General features: G+C 44.7%; 1 protein-coding gene across 2 annotated transcripts in view; it reads left to right on the top strand.

Annotated features, from left to right (window-relative positions):
- Positions 1 to 17,472, top strand: part of dync1h1 (dynein, cytoplasmic 1, heavy chain 1) — a 343,117-nt gene that overhangs the window by 316,790 nt on the left and 8,855 nt on the right. For both annotated transcript variants that reach the window (XM_052085351.1, XM_052085350.1), the window contains 46 exons: positions 12 to 152; positions 234 to 410; positions 531 to 641; positions 726 to 845; positions 925 to 1,164; positions 1,238 to 1,393; positions 1,481 to 1,594; positions 1,685 to 1,795; positions 1,882 to 2,091; positions 2,174 to 2,320; positions 2,396 to 2,562; positions 2,643 to 2,816; positions 3,990 to 4,344; positions 4,622 to 4,816; positions 5,121 to 5,403; positions 5,484 to 5,584; positions 6,109 to 6,268; positions 6,370 to 6,610; positions 6,677 to 6,860; positions 7,186 to 7,398; positions 7,855 to 8,093; positions 8,309 to 8,465; positions 8,541 to 8,765; positions 8,846 to 9,076; positions 9,610 to 9,750; positions 9,849 to 10,082; positions 10,170 to 10,376; positions 10,469 to 10,590; positions 11,055 to 11,220; positions 11,323 to 11,486; positions 11,613 to 11,742; positions 11,834 to 11,967; positions 12,051 to 12,165; positions 12,249 to 12,410; positions 12,494 to 12,708; positions 12,780 to 12,984; positions 13,265 to 13,438; positions 13,520 to 13,639; positions 13,735 to 13,855; positions 14,337 to 14,532; positions 15,287 to 15,404; positions 15,484 to 15,699; positions 15,788 to 16,000; positions 16,208 to 16,335; positions 16,695 to 16,848; positions 17,276 to 17,422. In XM_052085351.1, coding sequence (XP_051941311.1) covers positions 12 to 152; positions 234 to 410; positions 531 to 641; positions 726 to 845; positions 925 to 1,164; positions 1,238 to 1,393; positions 1,481 to 1,594; positions 1,685 to 1,795; positions 1,882 to 2,091; positions 2,174 to 2,320; positions 2,396 to 2,562; positions 2,643 to 2,816; positions 3,990 to 4,344; positions 4,622 to 4,816; positions 5,121 to 5,403; positions 5,484 to 5,584; positions 6,109 to 6,268; positions 6,370 to 6,610; positions 6,677 to 6,860; positions 7,186 to 7,398; positions 7,855 to 8,093; positions 8,309 to 8,465; positions 8,541 to 8,765; positions 8,846 to 9,076; positions 9,610 to 9,750; positions 9,849 to 10,082; positions 10,170 to 10,376; positions 10,469 to 10,590; positions 11,055 to 11,220; positions 11,323 to 11,486; positions 11,613 to 11,742; positions 11,834 to 11,967; positions 12,051 to 12,165; positions 12,249 to 12,410; positions 12,494 to 12,708; positions 12,780 to 12,984; positions 13,265 to 13,438; positions 13,520 to 13,639; positions 13,735 to 13,855; positions 14,337 to 14,532; positions 15,287 to 15,404; positions 15,484 to 15,699; positions 15,788 to 16,000; positions 16,208 to 16,335; positions 16,695 to 16,848; positions 17,276 to 17,422 — 8,034 coding nt within the window. The remainder of the gene's footprint in view (positions 1 to 11; positions 153 to 233; positions 411 to 530; positions 642 to 725; positions 846 to 924; positions 1,165 to 1,237; positions 1,394 to 1,480; positions 1,595 to 1,684; positions 1,796 to 1,881; positions 2,092 to 2,173; positions 2,321 to 2,395; positions 2,563 to 2,642; positions 2,817 to 3,989; positions 4,345 to 4,621; positions 4,817 to 5,120; positions 5,404 to 5,483; positions 5,585 to 6,108; positions 6,269 to 6,369; positions 6,611 to 6,676; positions 6,861 to 7,185; positions 7,399 to 7,854; positions 8,094 to 8,308; positions 8,466 to 8,540; positions 8,766 to 8,845; positions 9,077 to 9,609; positions 9,751 to 9,848; positions 10,083 to 10,169; positions 10,377 to 10,468; positions 10,591 to 11,054; positions 11,221 to 11,322; positions 11,487 to 11,612; positions 11,743 to 11,833; positions 11,968 to 12,050; positions 12,166 to 12,248; positions 12,411 to 12,493; positions 12,709 to 12,779; positions 12,985 to 13,264; positions 13,439 to 13,519; positions 13,640 to 13,734; positions 13,856 to 14,336; positions 14,533 to 15,286; positions 15,405 to 15,483; positions 15,700 to 15,787; positions 16,001 to 16,207; positions 16,336 to 16,694; positions 16,849 to 17,275; positions 17,423 to 17,472) is intronic.

The following is a 17,472-nucleotide window of genomic DNA, read 5'->3' on the forward strand; positions in this document are numbered from 1 at the left end:
TTCTTCACCAGGTTGGGGTCCACTATGAGTTATCAGAGGAGGAGAAATTCTACCGCAATGCTCTGACCAGGATGCCGGACGGGCCTGTTGCCTTGGAGGAGGCCTACAATGCAGTGGAAGACATTGTCGGTGAGGTGGAGCAGTATGTCAAGGTACGTATTGCGCAGCCTGATTAACACGCGACGTCCAACAACTTTTATTCACTTTTCCATATTGTGCTCGTCTCCATCCAGGTGTGGCTGCAATACCAGTGCTTGTGGGACATGCAGGCTGAGAACATCTACAACCGTCTGGGTGAGGACCTCACCAAGTGGCAGGCACTTCTCGTCCAGATCCGCAAAGCCCGCGGAACCTTTGACAATGCGGAGACAAGAAAAGAGTTTGGACCGGCGGTCATAGACTATGGAAAAGTAAGGAGCAGTTTTTGTTGACTATTTTCATGAACACGTACAGATCCTACATATACGCCTTCTTGCCGAAATATATGCTTTAATGTTTTTTTTTTTGTTTTTGTTTTTTTTTCTTCACAGGTACAGTCTAAGGTGAATTTGAAGTATGACTCATGGCACAAAGAGGTCCTCAGCAAATTTGGCCAGATGCTCGGTCAGAACATGCAGGACTTCCATGCCCAAATCTCCAAGGTAAACTATGATCCCTTTTGAACCTATCCCTTTTTTTTGGAGGTGCATCGTAGATTTTATTGGATCGATATAATGTGATTTTAGTCCCGTCAAGACCTGGAACAACATTCCGTGGACACCGCGAGCACGTCCGATGCTGTCAACTTCATCACATATGTCCAGACTCTGAAGCGCAAAATAAAGCAATTTGAGAAGAATGTGGACGTGAGTAGACCGTTTAACACCCATTTTTTTCACAGCAAGACCGATGAGGGCCGTTTTCAATTGAAATTCTCTTTCTTAGTTGTTCCGTAATGGGCAGCGGTTGTTGGAAAAGCAAAGATTCCAGTTCCCGCCATCGTGGCTCTACATTGATAACATCGAGGGAGAATGGGGCGCCTTCAGTGACATCATGAAACGCAAGGACACGGCTATCCAGCAGCAAGTGGCTAACCTACAGATGAAGATTGTGCAGGAGGACAAAGCCGTAGAAAACCGCACCACTGATCTGCTCAACGACTGGGAGAAGACAAAACCAGTGGCTGTAAGATGACATTGGGCTTTCGGTTTAAATCCAACTGTGAAACAACAGTAATGCTTTAAAAAATGTTCATCAGGGTAACCTACGCCCTGAGGAGGCTCTTCAGTCTCTAACCATCTACGAAGGCAACTTCGGTCGTCTGAAGGTCGAAAGAGAGAAGTGTGCCCGTGCCAAAGAGGCCCTGGAGCTCACTGACAGCGGCCTGCTAAGTGGCAGTGAGGAGAGGGTTCAGGTAAGACTAAATAACTACCAAAAATCTCCATAACCACTTCCGTTTCTATTAGCCGTGACCAATTAAATTGTTCTTTCCAATTTGTAGGTTGCACTGGAGGAGTTGCATGACCTGAAGGAGGTGTGGTCTGAGCTTTCCAAAGTATGGGAGCAGATTGACCAGATGAAGGAGCAGCCGTGGGTGTCTGTTCAACCTCGCAAGGTAACAAATAATTCTGAAGTAGAAAGCCTTGTTATATTTATTCCTCAAATGTTCCGGTACTAACATATCCCTTTTTTTGTGTCTTTATAGCTTCGTCAAAATCTAGATGCTCTACTGAACCAGCTGAAGAACTTCCAAGCACGGCTAAGACAGTATGCCTCCTACGAGTACGTCCAGAGGCTGCTTAAGGGATATCTGAAGGTCATGGCGGCTCTTTTACCCTCAATATACAGTGATCAGAAAACGGCTCAGTTAAATTGTGAGCCTTATTTTGTTGTTTTTAACAGGTGAACATGTTGGTGATTGAGCTGAAGTCGGAAGCACTGAAGGACCGCCACTGGAAGCAGCTGATGAAGCGTCTGCACGTGAACTGGGTGCTTTCGGAACTGACCCTGGGTCAGATCTGGGATGTGGATCTGCAGAAGAATGAAATGGTGGTGAAAGACGTGCTCCTGGTTGCCCAGGGAGAGATGGCTCTGGAGGAGTTTCTCAAACAGGTGGGCACGCAACAGGCAGTGGTTCATTACTCTTCAGGTTTGTGGCGATTTTGTTTGCTAATGAGTCTTGGCTGGTCTGCAGATCCGCGAGGTGTGGAACTCCTACGAGCTGGATTTGGTGAATTACCAGAATAAGTGTCGACTGATCAGAGGATGGGATGACCTCTTTAACAAAGTCAAAGAGCACATCAACAGCGTGTCTGCAATGAAGTTGTCGCCGTATTACAAGGTAAGCAAAATATACGGTAGATTTAATGTATTTGTTGCCTGCAGAACTGCATTCATAATGTCTTTTTTTTCTTAGGTTTTTGAGGAAGATGCTCTGAGTTGGGAGGACAAACTGAATCGCATTATGGCTCTGTTTGACGTCTGGATCGATGTCCAGCGTCGATGGGTTTACCTGGAGGGCATTTTCACCGGCAGTGCCGACATCAAACATCTGCTACCCGTAGAAACTCAGAGATTCCAGAGGTTAACGAAGATCTCCCTTCATTTCCTACTAGCAGTCAACAGCTGCAATGTAACCTGACTCCAAATTATTTATTTTATAGTATCAGCACTGAGTTTTTGGCTCTGATGAAGAAAGTGACCAAGTCTCCGCTGGTGATGGATGTGCTGAACATACAAGGGGTGCAGCGTTCCCTGGAGAGGCTGGCTGACCTTCTGGGAAAAATCCAGAAGGCCCTGGGAGAATACTTGGAGAGGGAAAGATCCTCATTTCCAAGGTAAACTCAATGAAGAAGAAGAATGGAAAAAAAACAAAACATTAAACATATTATATTTGGGCATGAAAATATCCTGAAAGGCCACATTGAAGGTTGCCGTTCAGGATATTTTCAGTCTTTTATAGAGATGGTGGCGTTTCCATCTATCATAAATGGTATGAAGGGGTGGCAGAGATCACCTCTTCTCAATGGTATTCAGTACATGCAGACTGAATGCATTTCAGCACACCGCATGCGCCAGACCAACAAAGTCTTAAAACATGCACTTGCACGAACCAAAGGATATTCTTAATTGCATATGCTGAGGAAAAAATAGGAGCAGTCTCAAGCCTGGGAATAAACAACCCAACAGGCTACGTGAATTTAAACAGTTGTTGCAGTTCCATTTAGATCCTTGAGATGTCGTAAGCACTCTCTCAACCTGTTGTCATGTGTGAACAAAAATCAAGAAGAAGCAATCTGTGGAGTCAGAATGCTAATGCTAAAACCAACATTAAGAACAAAGCCTTGTGCTTCGCTTGTGTATGCCTTCATCAAAGAAAGGGAGCCAGACGACTCCTTTTGTAAAATGACTTCAGCCGGTTGTCCAGTGGCTTTGCTTTGGCGCGGTGACAGGAAAACAGGCGGGCGATCGGGAAATCTGATTCAACAGTACGAGATCAGTGTCTGCACTGATATTTCTTCTCCCTTTCAGTCAGTTACTGAGACCAAATAACCTTGCTTGCACTGCAACCGTTGATGCTAGCTGCGGTGCAACATATTATGTTTAGGCGCTAGCCTAAGCTTAAAATATTTCAGTGGTGAGGTGACCAAAAGGCCAAAATTGTAAATTATATGAATTTTAGATCTTAGACCACCTATGGTCGAGAATCGAGGCTCCTAAATCTGACATTGTCGAGGAACTGCAACAATCCTGTATCATATCACTTGCCCCAGTCATTTTCAGTCTGTCCGCGGAGGGTCAGTCTCCAGCTGTACCACAAAAGTTGCTCCATTTATTGCTCATTTAGTCTTGTGAAAATAGTCGCTTGAGGGCTCCGAAAATTTGCTGAATATAATTTTGGAGGTGCTGAGTAGATTAGTAGCTGCTTCCTCTCGGTTGACATGGTCACATAGGCCGTACCGTTAACTTTAATTTCAAACAAATCATCTCTTTGGAACCTTTACTTCCAGATTCTACTTTGTGGGAGATGAGGACCTGCTGGAGATCATTGGCAACAGCAAGAATGTGGCCAAACTGCAGAAGCACTTTAAAAAGATGTTCGCCGGCGTCTCCAGCATCTTGCTCAATGACGACAACACCGAGGTGTTGGGCATATCATCTCGAGAGGGCGAGGAAGTCGTCTACAAGACGCCCGTCTCCATCACGCAACACCCGAAGATAAACGAGTGGCTCACGTTGGTAGAGAAGGAGATGAGGGTGACTCTGGCTAAGCTGCTGGCAGAGTCTGTCACGGAGGTCACAGGCTTCAACCAGGGCACCGCTGTCGACCTGAACCAGTACATCAACTGGATCGATCGTTATCAGGTTGGATTCATGCTGTTCACGTCTCTTGTTTAGAGTAGCTGTTCAAAGACTCAGGCTTTCTGAGGATCCTTAAGTCTTAAAAAATGTTAACACGTGATGAGTAGGATTTTGATGATTGTAAGTAGCTTAAAATCTCTAAATCATTCTTAAACAAAACAGTGATGTGGTCTTAGTCGGGACTCTGAAGAGCAGGTGCACGTCATTAACTTTTGAATGATTGATTGGTAATCCGACGATCGCAGACTTATTTTCACCTCTTCGCCTTTGCTCTTCGCAGGCCCAGCTGGTGGTGCTGTCCACCCAAATCGCCTGGTCCGAGAACATCGAGTCTGCCTTGACGATAGTCTCCGGCGGTGGGGACATGAGCCCCATTCAGGGGGTGCTGTCAAACGTGGAGGCCACGCTCAACGTGCTAGCTGACACCGTGTTGATGGAGCAACCTCCGCTTCGCAGGAGGAAACTAGAACACTTGGTCAGGGAAAAAGAAAACCTCTTCAAGTGTTTATTTATCATCACAGTGGAAGCTTTTGGTTTTCCTGAAGTACTTAAATTACAATTAAAGAAATCATTTTATTATATATAAAATGGTTTTAATATATATAAAGTTGTGCTTTTCTTCTCTGAAAAAGATGAAACAAAAAAACTTTTTGAGTGTGCTGGAACAGATTATTTCTACGAAGTTCACTGAGCAAATTCAACTCATAAATCTCGGTACCACTGTGTTAAGATTATCGTCTAACATCTGGGTTTTTTTTCCCCCCCTGTCCTCCAATCAGATCACAGAGCTGGTGCACCAACGTGATGTGACCAGGACTTTGATCAAGAACAAAATAGACAACCCCAAATCCTTCGAGTGGCTCAGTCAAATGCGCTTCTACTTCGACCCCAAGCAGACTGATGTGCTGCAGCAGCTATCCATCCAAATGGCTAACGCCAAGTTCAACTACGGCTTTGAATACTTGGGCGTCCAGGATAAGCTCGTGCAGACGCCGCTGACCGACCGCTGCTACCTGACCATGACTCAAGCTCTGGAGGCTCGCCTCGGAGGGTCACCATTTGGTAAAATTGCTTTTTGATTGCAGCTAAGAATTGTTAAAAACTGGGATTCAACTAATCTCAATAATTCTGTTTTTTTCAAGGTCCCGCTGGCACAGGGAAGACTGAGTCCGTGAAAGCTTTGGGTCACCAGCTAGGTCGCTTTGTCTTGGTCTTCAATTGTGATGAGACTTTTGACTTCCAGGTACACAACATGATTTTTTTGTCAGATTGTTAGACACGTTATCTATAACCATACTATGCGCTATTATTCATCCCTCCACCACTCTTATATGTGCCCATGCATATATTGACTCTCTGTTTTTTGTACAATTAAGATGTTTAGTTTTTATTATGCTCTGAGTATGAATTCATTTTTGGGGAGGCAAAATGTTATGCTTATTATTTTATGGAAATGTCAAAATATCCACTCAAATAACTAAAAAAAAATTCAGTAGGATATCTGAATACTAAAATATTCGATAGCTGCAATCCCAAATAAAACTAAAGTGTACTTGAAAAATGTATTGGACAGTTATCAAAAAATGTCATCCTCTGTAACATGCACAATTTAAAAATTGAATTCAGTGATTCTTTGTGTACCATTTGACGGTGCTTGCGCACAACTAGTGGTACCACGGTTATATGGCACCCTAATATATATAAAAAGTTGTATCAATGATGTAGATGCATAACCATTACCTTTTTGTTTTCTCTCCTTTCCTTTAGGCCATGGGTCGTATCTTTGTGGGACTGTGTCAGGTTGGCGCTTGGGGCTGTTTCGACGAGTTCAATCGTCTGGAGGAGAGAATGCTGTCTGCCGTCTCCCAGCAAGTCCAGTACATCCAAGTGGCCTTGAGGGAACATAGCAACCCAAACAGAGACAGAAGTATGTAAACATCCAAAATCAATAACAAAGAGTGAGGGGGGGGACATCTTCAGTGTGGTCCACTATAAAGTATATTTATTGTCTTCTTGTCATCCCTTCAGGTGTGCCTGTCACCACAGAGCTTCTGAACAAGCAGGTGAAGGTGAGCCCGGACATGGCCATCTTCATCACCATGAATCCTGGCTACGCAGGCCGATCCAACCTGCCCGACAATTTGAAGAAGCTCTTCCGCAGCTTGGCCATGACCAAGCCGGACCGCCAGCTCATCGCCCAGGTCATGCTCTACTCTCAAGGCTTCCGCACAGCCGAGATCCTCGCCAAGAAGATCGTACCCTTCTTCAAGTAAGAAGTAGTACTTTTCAATTGCTTCCCAGAGACATTGGTTATTGATATTCTCTTCCTTTTCAGGCTGTGTGACGAGCAGTTGTCATCCCAGAGTCACTACGATTTTGGCCTCCGAGCTCTCAAGAGCGTGCTCATAAGTGCTGGTAATGTGAAGCGTGAACGCATCCAGAAGATCAAAAGGGAAAAGCTTGAACGCGGAGAGGTCGTTGATGAGAATGAGATTGCAGAGAACCTCCCTGAGCAAGAGGTGAGGTGGTTGATTTTATTTTTATTTTATTTTAATATTGTGTATGGCAAATATGGGTTAAGCAGTGAAATCCACCTGTATTTGTCAGAAAATGGCTGCCCCGTGAGATTGCTAAAAGTGGGTGGATTTTGCTGCTTAACTCATATACCACAAACGCGATATGAATCAGAATGCAATGTTTTGAGTCATGAAGGCGCAAAGAACATTGTAAAGAAAATCTTGGGGTTGACTTCCCCTGCAAATTAATTATAGCCTGTTTATTTTCACTGCATAATGTATGAACCCAGTGCTGATGTCATTCTGCCATTTGCCTTTTTTGTTGTAGATTCTGATTCAGAGTGTGTGTGAGACCATGGTGCCCAAGCTGGTGGCCGAGGACATTCCTCTTCTGTTCAGCCTGCTGTCTGACGTCTTCCCTGGCGTGCAGTACATGCGTGGTGAGATGACTGCACTGAGGGAAGAGCTGAAGAAGGTCTGCAAAGAGATGTACCTCACTTATGGCGATGGTGACGACGTGGGCAGCATGTGGGTAGAGAAGGTGAGCGCAAAGAATGCCGCGCTTCAACCCTAATGTCCCTTTGACGATTTGTAAAGGTAGAAACAGTCGTCAGGAGATTTATTCATAATGCGTATTTCAAATTATTGCAAGGCATTGTGAAGGTATGTAGAGTTTGAAAACTAACACTATTGTTGAATATGAGACAATAATAAATGTGTGAGTGATTCAATTAAAATGTTTTGCATTGTATTTTACTGTAATTTATTTAAAAAAGAATTAAGGCCCTGGATTATGCAAAGTTTAAACGTTTAATTCAGGGATTCTTTTGCACACCCCTGGAGAGAGTCCATCTACCACCACCACGCCTTATGAATCACTTCACTAGCACGGCAACAATACAGACTGATGGGCTATAACATTGCCACATTAACGTATATCAGGCGCTCTAGTTCCTATGTTGTCTTCTGAAAATGTGTCATTCAAACATCTTTGTAGGTGCTGCAACTGTACCAGATCACACAAATCAACCACGGCCTCATGATGGTGGGACCATCAGGGAGTGGAAAGACCATGGCGTGGAGGGTGCTCCTCAAAGCCCTGGAGAGGCTGGAGGGTGTCGAGGGGGTGGCTCACATCATTGACCCCAAAGCCATCAGCAAGGACCACCTGTATGGAACCCTGGACCCCAACACGCGCGAATGGACCGACGGCTTGTTCACGCACATCCTCAGGAAGTGAGTGTTTGCTCATGATAAAATGTTTGTGGAGGTTGTCATGGAGTAATTTAGCATTTTAATGTAGCATTTCCACACTATAAGGCACACCTAAAGGCATTCAATTTTCTCCAAAGCCAACGTCTTACAATCCAATAAGCATTAGAAATGGAAGTACGTGGGAGGTCATGATGAAGATGTCTGAGTGGTTTTGAACGCCTTTCTTTGAAATCCAGGATCATTGACAACGTGAGAGGTGAATTGCAGAAGCGCCAATGGATCATTTTTGACGGAGACGTCGATCCCGAGTGGGTTGAAAATCTCAACTCTGTCTTGGACGACAATAAGCTACTCACGCTGCCCAATGGAGAGCGTCTCAGCTTGCCGCCAAATGTAACAGCACCTCCTCTTATCTCATTCCTCTTTTTCTGTGAAATCTGATATTAATACTTCTCCATATCTCTCAAGGTGCGTGTTATGTTTGAGGTCCAAGACCTAAAGTATGCCACCCTGGCCACAGTCTCCCGCTGTGGTATGGTGTGGTTCAGTGAGGATGTGCTCAGCACGGACATGGTCTTCAACAACTTCCTCGCGCGCTTTCGCAGCATCCCGCTGGATGAGGGAGAGGATGAGGCTCAGCGAAATAGGAAGGGTACGGAAGACGAAGAAGAGACTGCTTCACCAATGTTGCAGGTAATGCCGTGTGAAACGAGACTGGTACACAATGTGATAAGACCTCTTTACTGATACCCCCGTCACCTGTGTCATGCTAGATCCAGCGCGATGCTGCCACCATCCTGCAGCCATACTTTACTTCCACCGGCCTGGTCATTAAGGCTTTGGAGTACGCCTCCAAGATGGAGCACATCATGGACTTCACCCGCCTGCGCTGCTTAGGTTCTCTATGTTCCATGCTACACCAGGCTTGCCGCAACGTGGCGCTCTACAACAACAACCACCCCGACTTCCCAATGCCCATTGATCAACTTGAGAGATACATGCAGGTAACCCATCAATTTGATCATTTGTGGATGAGGGTGTTAAAATATAGCACACTTAAGACTGAATTTACACTGCATGGTTTCAAGACAATCCTAGATCCCATGCTCTCAAGTGGCATATTTTGTTTTTTGCTGCAGCAGAATCAGGCCTCTTTCAAGTGGGGATAAAAGCACAATTTAAACATAGTGATTATAAATCCCACCAATGAGCCATTGATGTCATCAAAATACGCTATAGTGATGTGAAATTTGGGTTTGGTCATTTTTTTGTTCCGTCATACTTCTTAACTTATGCTACATGCCTTTCAGTCGAATGCAGTCATGTTGCGCCACAATGTGGTACAGCACTGAAAGTATGCGTACTTTAAAACCCTTAGTTGCTCGCCTAAAAGTCATCTATAGAGCGGGTTGAATGATGAGCTACAAGATATCGGGGGTTCATTGTAATTCGGGCTTTGGTGCTTGGACGATCAGTGTAAATCCAGCTTTTACAACCATATAAAGTCAACTCAATATTTGTCAATGTTTATCTCCAGAGGTATCTGATCTACGCCATTCTGTGGTCGTTCTCTGGCGATGGACGGCTCAAGATGAGAGCTGAGCTTGGGGAATATATACGTCGCATTACCACTGTGCCCCTACCCACCGCTCCCAACATTCCCATCATTGACTATGAGGTAAAGACTCAAGAAACTCCATACATATCTACCCCTGACATGGAAAAATCCTTTTTCAGTGTTTCTCACCTTTTTTTTCCTTTTTTTCTTCTGTTCAGGTTAGTATCACAGGCGAGTGGCAGTCTTGGCAGGGTAAGGTGCCCCAGATCGAGGTAGAAACCCACAAGGTGGCCTCGCCGGATGTAGTGGTTCCCACCTTGGACACCGTTCGCCATGAGGCTTTGCTCTACACCTGGCTGGCTGAACATAAACCACTGGTGCTGTGTGGACCCCCAGGCTCTGGAAAGACAATGACACTGTTCAGCGCCCTCAGAGCCTTGCCCGATATGGAGGTGAGTTACAATACTAATACAGTGAACACCTGCATGTTTACCGTTCAAACGGCATTCATTCAAACATTCTTTTATTCATTTCGCCAGGTTGTTGGTCTGAACTTCTCCAGTGCCACCACCCCAGAACTGCTGCTGAAGACCTTTGACCACTACTGTGAGTACCGTCGTACTCCAAACGGTGTGGTCCTTGCGCCCGTGCAGCTCGGCAAGTGGTTGGTGTTATTCTGTGATGAGATCAATCTTCCCGACATGGATAAGTACGGCACACAGAGAGTCATCTCCTTCCTCAGACAGGTACAAAATGCTGCTTACAAACAAGGCGACACAGCGGCAGGTTTTGTTGTCTATCACTATTAACCGTTCTGGTGTCATGTTTACTTGGATAGATGGTGGAACATGGTGGGTTCTACCGAACCTCAGACCAGACTTGGGTCAAACTCGAGAGGATCCAATTCGTGGGTGCTTGTAATCCTCCCACTGATCCAGGCAGAAAGCCCCTCACACACAGGTAGGACTCACGAGTCTCTTTGTACTACAGTGGCGCCTTGATTTCCGAGTGGGTCCTGACCAACATGGATTTTTATCTATCGATCGCTCGATTGCTTGAAAGATTTAGAGTAATAAATATATGTCAAATGTATTTATTATTTATTGATTTATGCATGATGCTCTTTAACATCAAATCATCATTTTTCTAACTCCATTATTTTCTTTGACTTGAAGTGACGATACCATTACTTCCTGCCCATACATACTGAACAGCTTTACTGTTTTGTGTGAAAGTAAGATTATATTGGCATTTAATCACAATACTCAGATAAATGTTTTGGAAAGCCCGAATATCAGATGATTGGATTGGTCGGGCCCAACTTACAGAAGCCCCAAATTATAATTTTGGGGGGAGTTTTGAGCCGTGGCTTGACGTATACGTATACAATACAATGCGATTTGTCATGCGTGTCCTTTATCAAGGTTCCTGCGTCACGTTCCTGTGGTGTACGTCGATTACCCTGGCCCGGCCTCTCTCACTCAGATCTATGGCACTTTCAACCGTGCCATGTTGCGTCTCATCCCCTCTCTACGAACCTATGCTGAACCTCTTACTGCTGCTATGGTTGAGTTCTACACCATGTCTCAGGTAAGCTAGAAACGAATAAAGACCTAATTAACCAGAAACAGACTTTCCATCATATCAAAGTTACTGTGAATTGCTCACCTTGATACATTTATCCGCTTTCAGGAACGTTTCACCCAGGACACCCAACCACACTATATCTACTCTCCCAGAGAGATGACCCGCTGGGTGAGGGGTATCTTTGAGGCCCTGCGACCACTTGAGACCCTTCCAGTCGAGGGACTTATCCGCATATGGGCTCATGAGGCCCTCCGCCTCTTCCAGGATAGGTTAGCAAAAGCTGATGTTCTCTTAAATTTCACGTTCATGTTTTCCACTTGTCCTCTCCGTTGGTTATGATTGGACCTTTCTCATGTTACAACTATGGTTTGATCATCATATGCATTTGTTTCTAGGCTGGTCGGTGATGAAGAGAGAAGGTGGACAGATGAAAATATTGACACTGTTGCTCTCAAACACTTCCCCAACATCGACAAAGAGAAGGCTCTCAACAGACCCATCCTCTACAGCAACTGGCTCTCAAAGGTAAACTAGCACACTTGCCCTCTGGCTTGTACATGCAACAATAACCAAAATGAATTGAAATGAACATAATTCTGTCTTTTTTTGAATGTAGGACTATATCCCAGTGGAGCAGGAGGAGCTGAGGGACTATGTGAAGGCCCGTCTTAAGGTCTTCTATGAGGAGGAGTTGGACGTCCCACTCGTACTCTTCAATGAAGTGTTGGACCATGTTCTGAGAATTGATCGGTGAGGAAGCACCACCCTCCAAGTACAAAGTAGCTTTTATTGGACATTGGAAGGAAATCTGAAATCTAAATGTCCTCTTCCAGAATCTTCCGCCAGCCACAAGGTCATCTCCTGTTGATTGGTGTGAGCGGAGCAGGGAAAACGACTCTGTCTCGCTTTGTTGCCTGGATGAACGGACTAAGCGTTTACCAAATCAAGGTTGGTACAACACAATTTCCAAGTTTTCCTGCACCCATCTTGTTATAATTGTGTTCATATCAACAATTTTTGTGGTTATTCAGGTACACAGGAAATACACCGGGGAGGACTTCGATGAGGATCTGCGTACTGTGCTGCGCCGCTCCGGTTGTAAGAATGAAAAGATCGCCTTTATCATGGATGAGTCCAATGTGCTGGATTCTGGCTTCCTTGAGAGAATGAACACCCTGCTGGCCAACGGAGAGGTAACTTCACTCATCACATTGCACCACTGCCGATTTTCCGCAAATGTTCTATTTATGTTTCCCTAACGTGATGAAATCCACAGGTTCCTGGTTTGTTCGAAGGCGATGAATATGCCACTCTGATGACTCAGTGTAAGGAAGGCGCACAGAAGGAAGGGCTGATGCTGGACACCCACGAGGAGCTGTATAAGTGGTTTACCAGCCAGGTTATAAGGAATCTCCATGTTGTTTTCACCATGAACCCCTCATCAGAGGGCCTGAAGGACAGAGCTGCCACATCGCCAGCCCTCTTCAACAGGTCAGCGCATTCAAAATGTGCAGAACTACATTCGGGACACATGGTTGTTAAATGACTACTATTTGCTCAAGGTGTGTGCTGAACTGGTTTGGAGACTGGTCCACTGAGGCTCTGTATCAGGTGGGCAAGGAGTTCACCAGCAAAATGGATCTGGAGAAGCCCAACTACAAGGTGCCAGACTACATGCCCACCGTCTATGACAAACTCCCCCAGCCGCCATCTCACAGGGAGGCTATCGTCAATGGCTGCGTGTTTGTACACCAGACGCTTCATCAGGTAAACATGTCCTGAATTTATCGAGATCATCAAAATTGACTTTTGAGGTTCTTCACAATACCAAACCCTGCATTTAATATTTTTATTATGCATGCGCACCACTTCAATGCATTCCTGAATGCATTACTCCATTTATATTATAGCACCCCCTACTCTCCCACCGACAAGGGGGTGTAACTTGGTGATGACTCAAGGGAAAGAAGTGGTCGGCTAATTTGATGAAATAACGTGACTGAAAAAGTTACAAAGCATGTAAATAGAAGTCAACTCTTGTTCACAGGCTAACAATCGTCTGGCCAAGCGAGGTGGTCACACCATGGCCATCACTCCTCGCCACTACTTGGACTTCATCAACCAGTATGCCAACTTGTTCAATGAGAAGCGCAGCGAGCTGGAGGAGCAGCAGATGCACCTCAATGTTGGTTTGCGCAAGATCAAGGAAACGGTCGATCAGGTACAAAGTCTGTCACGTTTGACTGTTTGGTTGGCACTTGCTTCTGGCTACACGATGGTAATTGCTTCTCGTCCTTTGAAGGTGGAAGAGCTACGTCGCGACTTGCGGATCAAGAGCCAGGAGCTGGAGGCAAAGAATGACGCTGCCAATGACAAGCTGAAGAAAATGATTAAAGACCAGCAAGAGGCCGAGAAGAAAAAGGTCAAATGAAACATTTGGTTTCTTTTTAAAGAGCATCAATTTCAATCTCCTTATTGAAAGTGCAACCCCTTAGACTGCGACTCTTTTGATTCTAGGTGATGAGCCAGGAGATCCAGGAAGCTGTCTACAAGCAGCAGGAGGTGATCAAGGACAAACAACTGAGTGTCAAACAGGACTTGGACCAGGTGGAGCCAGCTGTCATTGAGGCTCAGAATGGTATGTGTGCTTCACCTTCTCGTTGGCCATTACGCTGTGCATTGTAGGTTTTGGAGTTTCTCCAAAAACTTTCAGCTCAATTTTGAAGGTAGGTCATTTTCCTAAAGTCAAAATTTCATGCACAGGCACTGTTCTGACATGAGGTTTTGAGACTACAAAAGCATGCGCAGTTGCATCAGAATATGGCCTCATGCGGCACAAGAACGCCCGCTCACTTCACACTTTACGTACTGTTTTTGTTGTCTTCGTTTTTTTTCAGATTTATGGCTGAGTGTTTATAATATTGATAGTTACAGTTATTTTGAATGTACTTTTGTGTTAATGATCAACAAAAAAAATTGTAAGGTACAATTTCCCACGGTGCACATGATCTGTCATGATAGACTGTGGTTGGAAATGACCGCTCTGATAATTCTCCTCACTTAGTCATGACCCTTTGCTTTGACACCATCGACGCTGACTGTTCATATGATCTTGCTAGCCGTTAAGTCCATTAAGAAGCAGCACCTGGTGGAGGTGCGTTCCATGGCCAACCCACCTGCGGCAGTCAAGCTGGCCCTGGAGTCCATCTGCTTGCTCTTGGGCGAGAGCACCACCGACTGGAAGCAGATCCGCTCCATCATCATGAAGGAGAACTTCATACCCACTATTGTTAACTTCTCTGCCGATGAGATCAGGTGAAATGAGCTGTTATGTGGAACTGTTGACTAAAGACTGTTATTTCTCTCCCTTTTTTCCCTCCTTGTCCTTTCTCCCACCCCTTCCCTTCCCAAAATGGTGCTTATGCATCAACTCTTTTGAACACACCTGTCATCTGACAAGCGGTGAGCTCAATTAAACGACAACATCTAGTAGAAGTACGGGCTATGACCAATCCCCCGGCTGCAGTCAAACTGGCCCTGGAGTCTATCTGCCTTTTGCTTGGCGAGGAGACCAGTGACTGGAAAAAAATCAGACAAGTTATTATCAGGGACAATTTCATCAGCAGCATAGTCAACTTTTCCTCTGAGGAGCTGAGGTACTGACCGATGTCCCCGCTTCTGTCTGCTCGCTGTCAGATGGACGCACAAATCAGTGAATCAGCACGCCAATCAAGTGACACCTTTTTGTCTGGGGAAAAAAAGGATAAAAAACTAAGATGATGTATTTTGGTATTCTGATGATGGTTATCATGCTCCAACTCCGCCCTTTAAAAATATTCCCTAAAATCATGTTAAATTGTCCCTGTGATTCACATGTGCCATATATCCTCAAATAGTGGCCTCTGCTCTTAGTGTATCAAACTACTCCCACAAGTAAGCATTTGAATAAGTCCAGGCACTTTTTGCAGTTGATTAAATAAACACAGCTGGCCATTATTTGTGGAAATACTGTACCTTACTTATTCCAATTAAGGGGACTTTTGTCTAAAATCAGCCGTTTTTCATGTAGTGACTCCATCCGTGAAAAGATGAAGAAGAACTACATGTCCAACCAGAACTACACTTACGAACAAGTCAATAGGGCCTCGCTGGCATGTGGACCTATGGTGAAATGGGCAATTGCTCAGGTAATATATGATGATACAAATGAAGGCCAATTGGGGAAGGCAAAAAACTATTTTACCGATGGCTGTCGTCTTTCTTTAGCTCAACTATGCTGACATGCTGAAACGAGTGGAGCCTCTGCGTAACGAGCTTCAGAAACTTGAGGATGACGCCACGGACAGCAAGACGAAGGCAGAAGAGGTGGAGCAGATGATCAGGGACCTTGAGTCTAGCATTGCTCGCTACAAGGAGGAGTACGCCGTCCTCATCTCAGAAGCCCAGGCCATCAAGGCTGACCTGGCTGCAGTCGAGGCCAAGGTTGCCAACCTTCTAAATCTTTATCGGCATCCTTTCCTGTCTGCCCATTTGGTTTCTTGATCTATAAATATTTTTTTAATCCCAACAGGTGAACCGCAGCACAGCCCTCCTGAAGAGTCTGTCGGCAGAGAGGGAGCGCTGGGAGAAGACCAGTGAGACATTCAAGAACCAGATGTCTACCATTGCTGGAGATTGTCTGCTCTCTGCGGCCTTCATCACATACGCCGGCTACTTTGAGCAACAGATGAGGCAGAATCTGTTTACAACTTGGTCTCATCACCTGCAGCAAGCAAATATACAGGTATGGTGTTCATAATACAGTACTCCCAAAAATGTGCAGAAATTTAAGACAAACCTCCATGTTGAAAGGCCATTATGATCTTCTTTGAGGACAGCAGTTGTGCAAACAAATGAAATACTGAAACATTGATCAGTTGGACGTTATTTATATCTTTAGAGATTGTCAAATTCACTCCACCTCTTTTTTTACATGACATTTCTTTCTCAGTTCCGTACCGACATTGCCAGGACGGAGTACCTCTCCAACGCAGACGAGAGGCTACGCTGGCAGGCCAACTCTCTTCCAGCGGATGACCTCTGTACAGAGAATGCCATCATGCTCAAGAGATTCAACAGGTTGGTATACATGAGCCTCGCTTCACTTTATAACATGAATGAGCAAATTGTACCTCGTTATTTAATGCAGGTTACCGAGCTATGACAGTATCGAAAGTCCTGTAATATTTTTTGGTTTTAGATTTTGTTTTGTGATTTTTTTTCCTTTAACTGGTAAATGTATTTTGGCTTTAGTCATACATGTCAAAAGATATTGTTAATTGACATTCAAACTACATAACAGAATTGTTTTTTTGTTTGTGTTTTAACTTTATTCATAAATGCTGTCTCTTTTGAAAACTCAAATGTGTCCTTAAAGCCCAAAAGTTTGCCATTGCTTCATAACCACAAAAGTTTTAACTCATTGTTGCTTCCTCAAGGTACCCGTTGATCATCGACCCATCTGGCCAAGCCACCGAGTTCATTATGAATGAGTACAAAGACCGCAAGATCACCCGCACCAGCTTCTTGGATGACGCCTTCAGGAAGAACCTGGAGAGCGCCCTGCGTTTTGGAAACCCACTGCTGGTTCAGGTATTACCGCAAAGAGAGTGACTGATGGTGTAGTTGTTCATTGTCGATAGTGTGGGTTCAGTTTCCCCTCAGTGACATCCACATGAGTGTATGAATAGTTGCCTGTGTCTATGTAGCCCGTGTTTGACTGCCAACCAGTCCAGCTTTGCTAGCTGGCATGGGGTCCAGCTCCTTGCGACCCTGAAGAGGTGAACACTGCTCGCAAATCATGTTATGATTTTTGTCCTCAGAGATGTCATTGAAAAGACAATTAATTTATATTTTCTCTGACCTTTTTATCAGAGCTTGATTATTTTATGAAACCATTTTTATTTATTTTTTATTATGGCACAAACATAGTATCTAACACAATTGGAGAACTAGTAGGATTGCATAGCTACTAGTGCGTAAATTACATTTTTTATACTTTTTTCTTTATTTTTGAAAGGACGTCGAGAGTTATGACCCCATCCTGAACCCAGTGTTGAACAGAGAGGTCCGCCGAACCGGAGGCCGCGTCCTCATCACTTTGGGAGATCAGGATATCGATCTGTCACCTTCGTTTGTCATCTTCCTCTCCACGCGAGACCCTACGGTGAGGAGCTAACCATCAATACTCCATATTGCAAGAGGTTTCTGTAAATG

This window comes from Hippocampus zosterae, chromosome 14 (genome assembly GCF_025434085.1).
Source record: "Hippocampus zosterae strain Florida chromosome 14, ASM2543408v3, whole genome shotgun sequence".
In the NCBI taxonomy this organism is placed as follows: domain Eukaryota; kingdom Metazoa; phylum Chordata; class Actinopteri; order Syngnathiformes; family Syngnathidae; genus Hippocampus; species Hippocampus zosterae.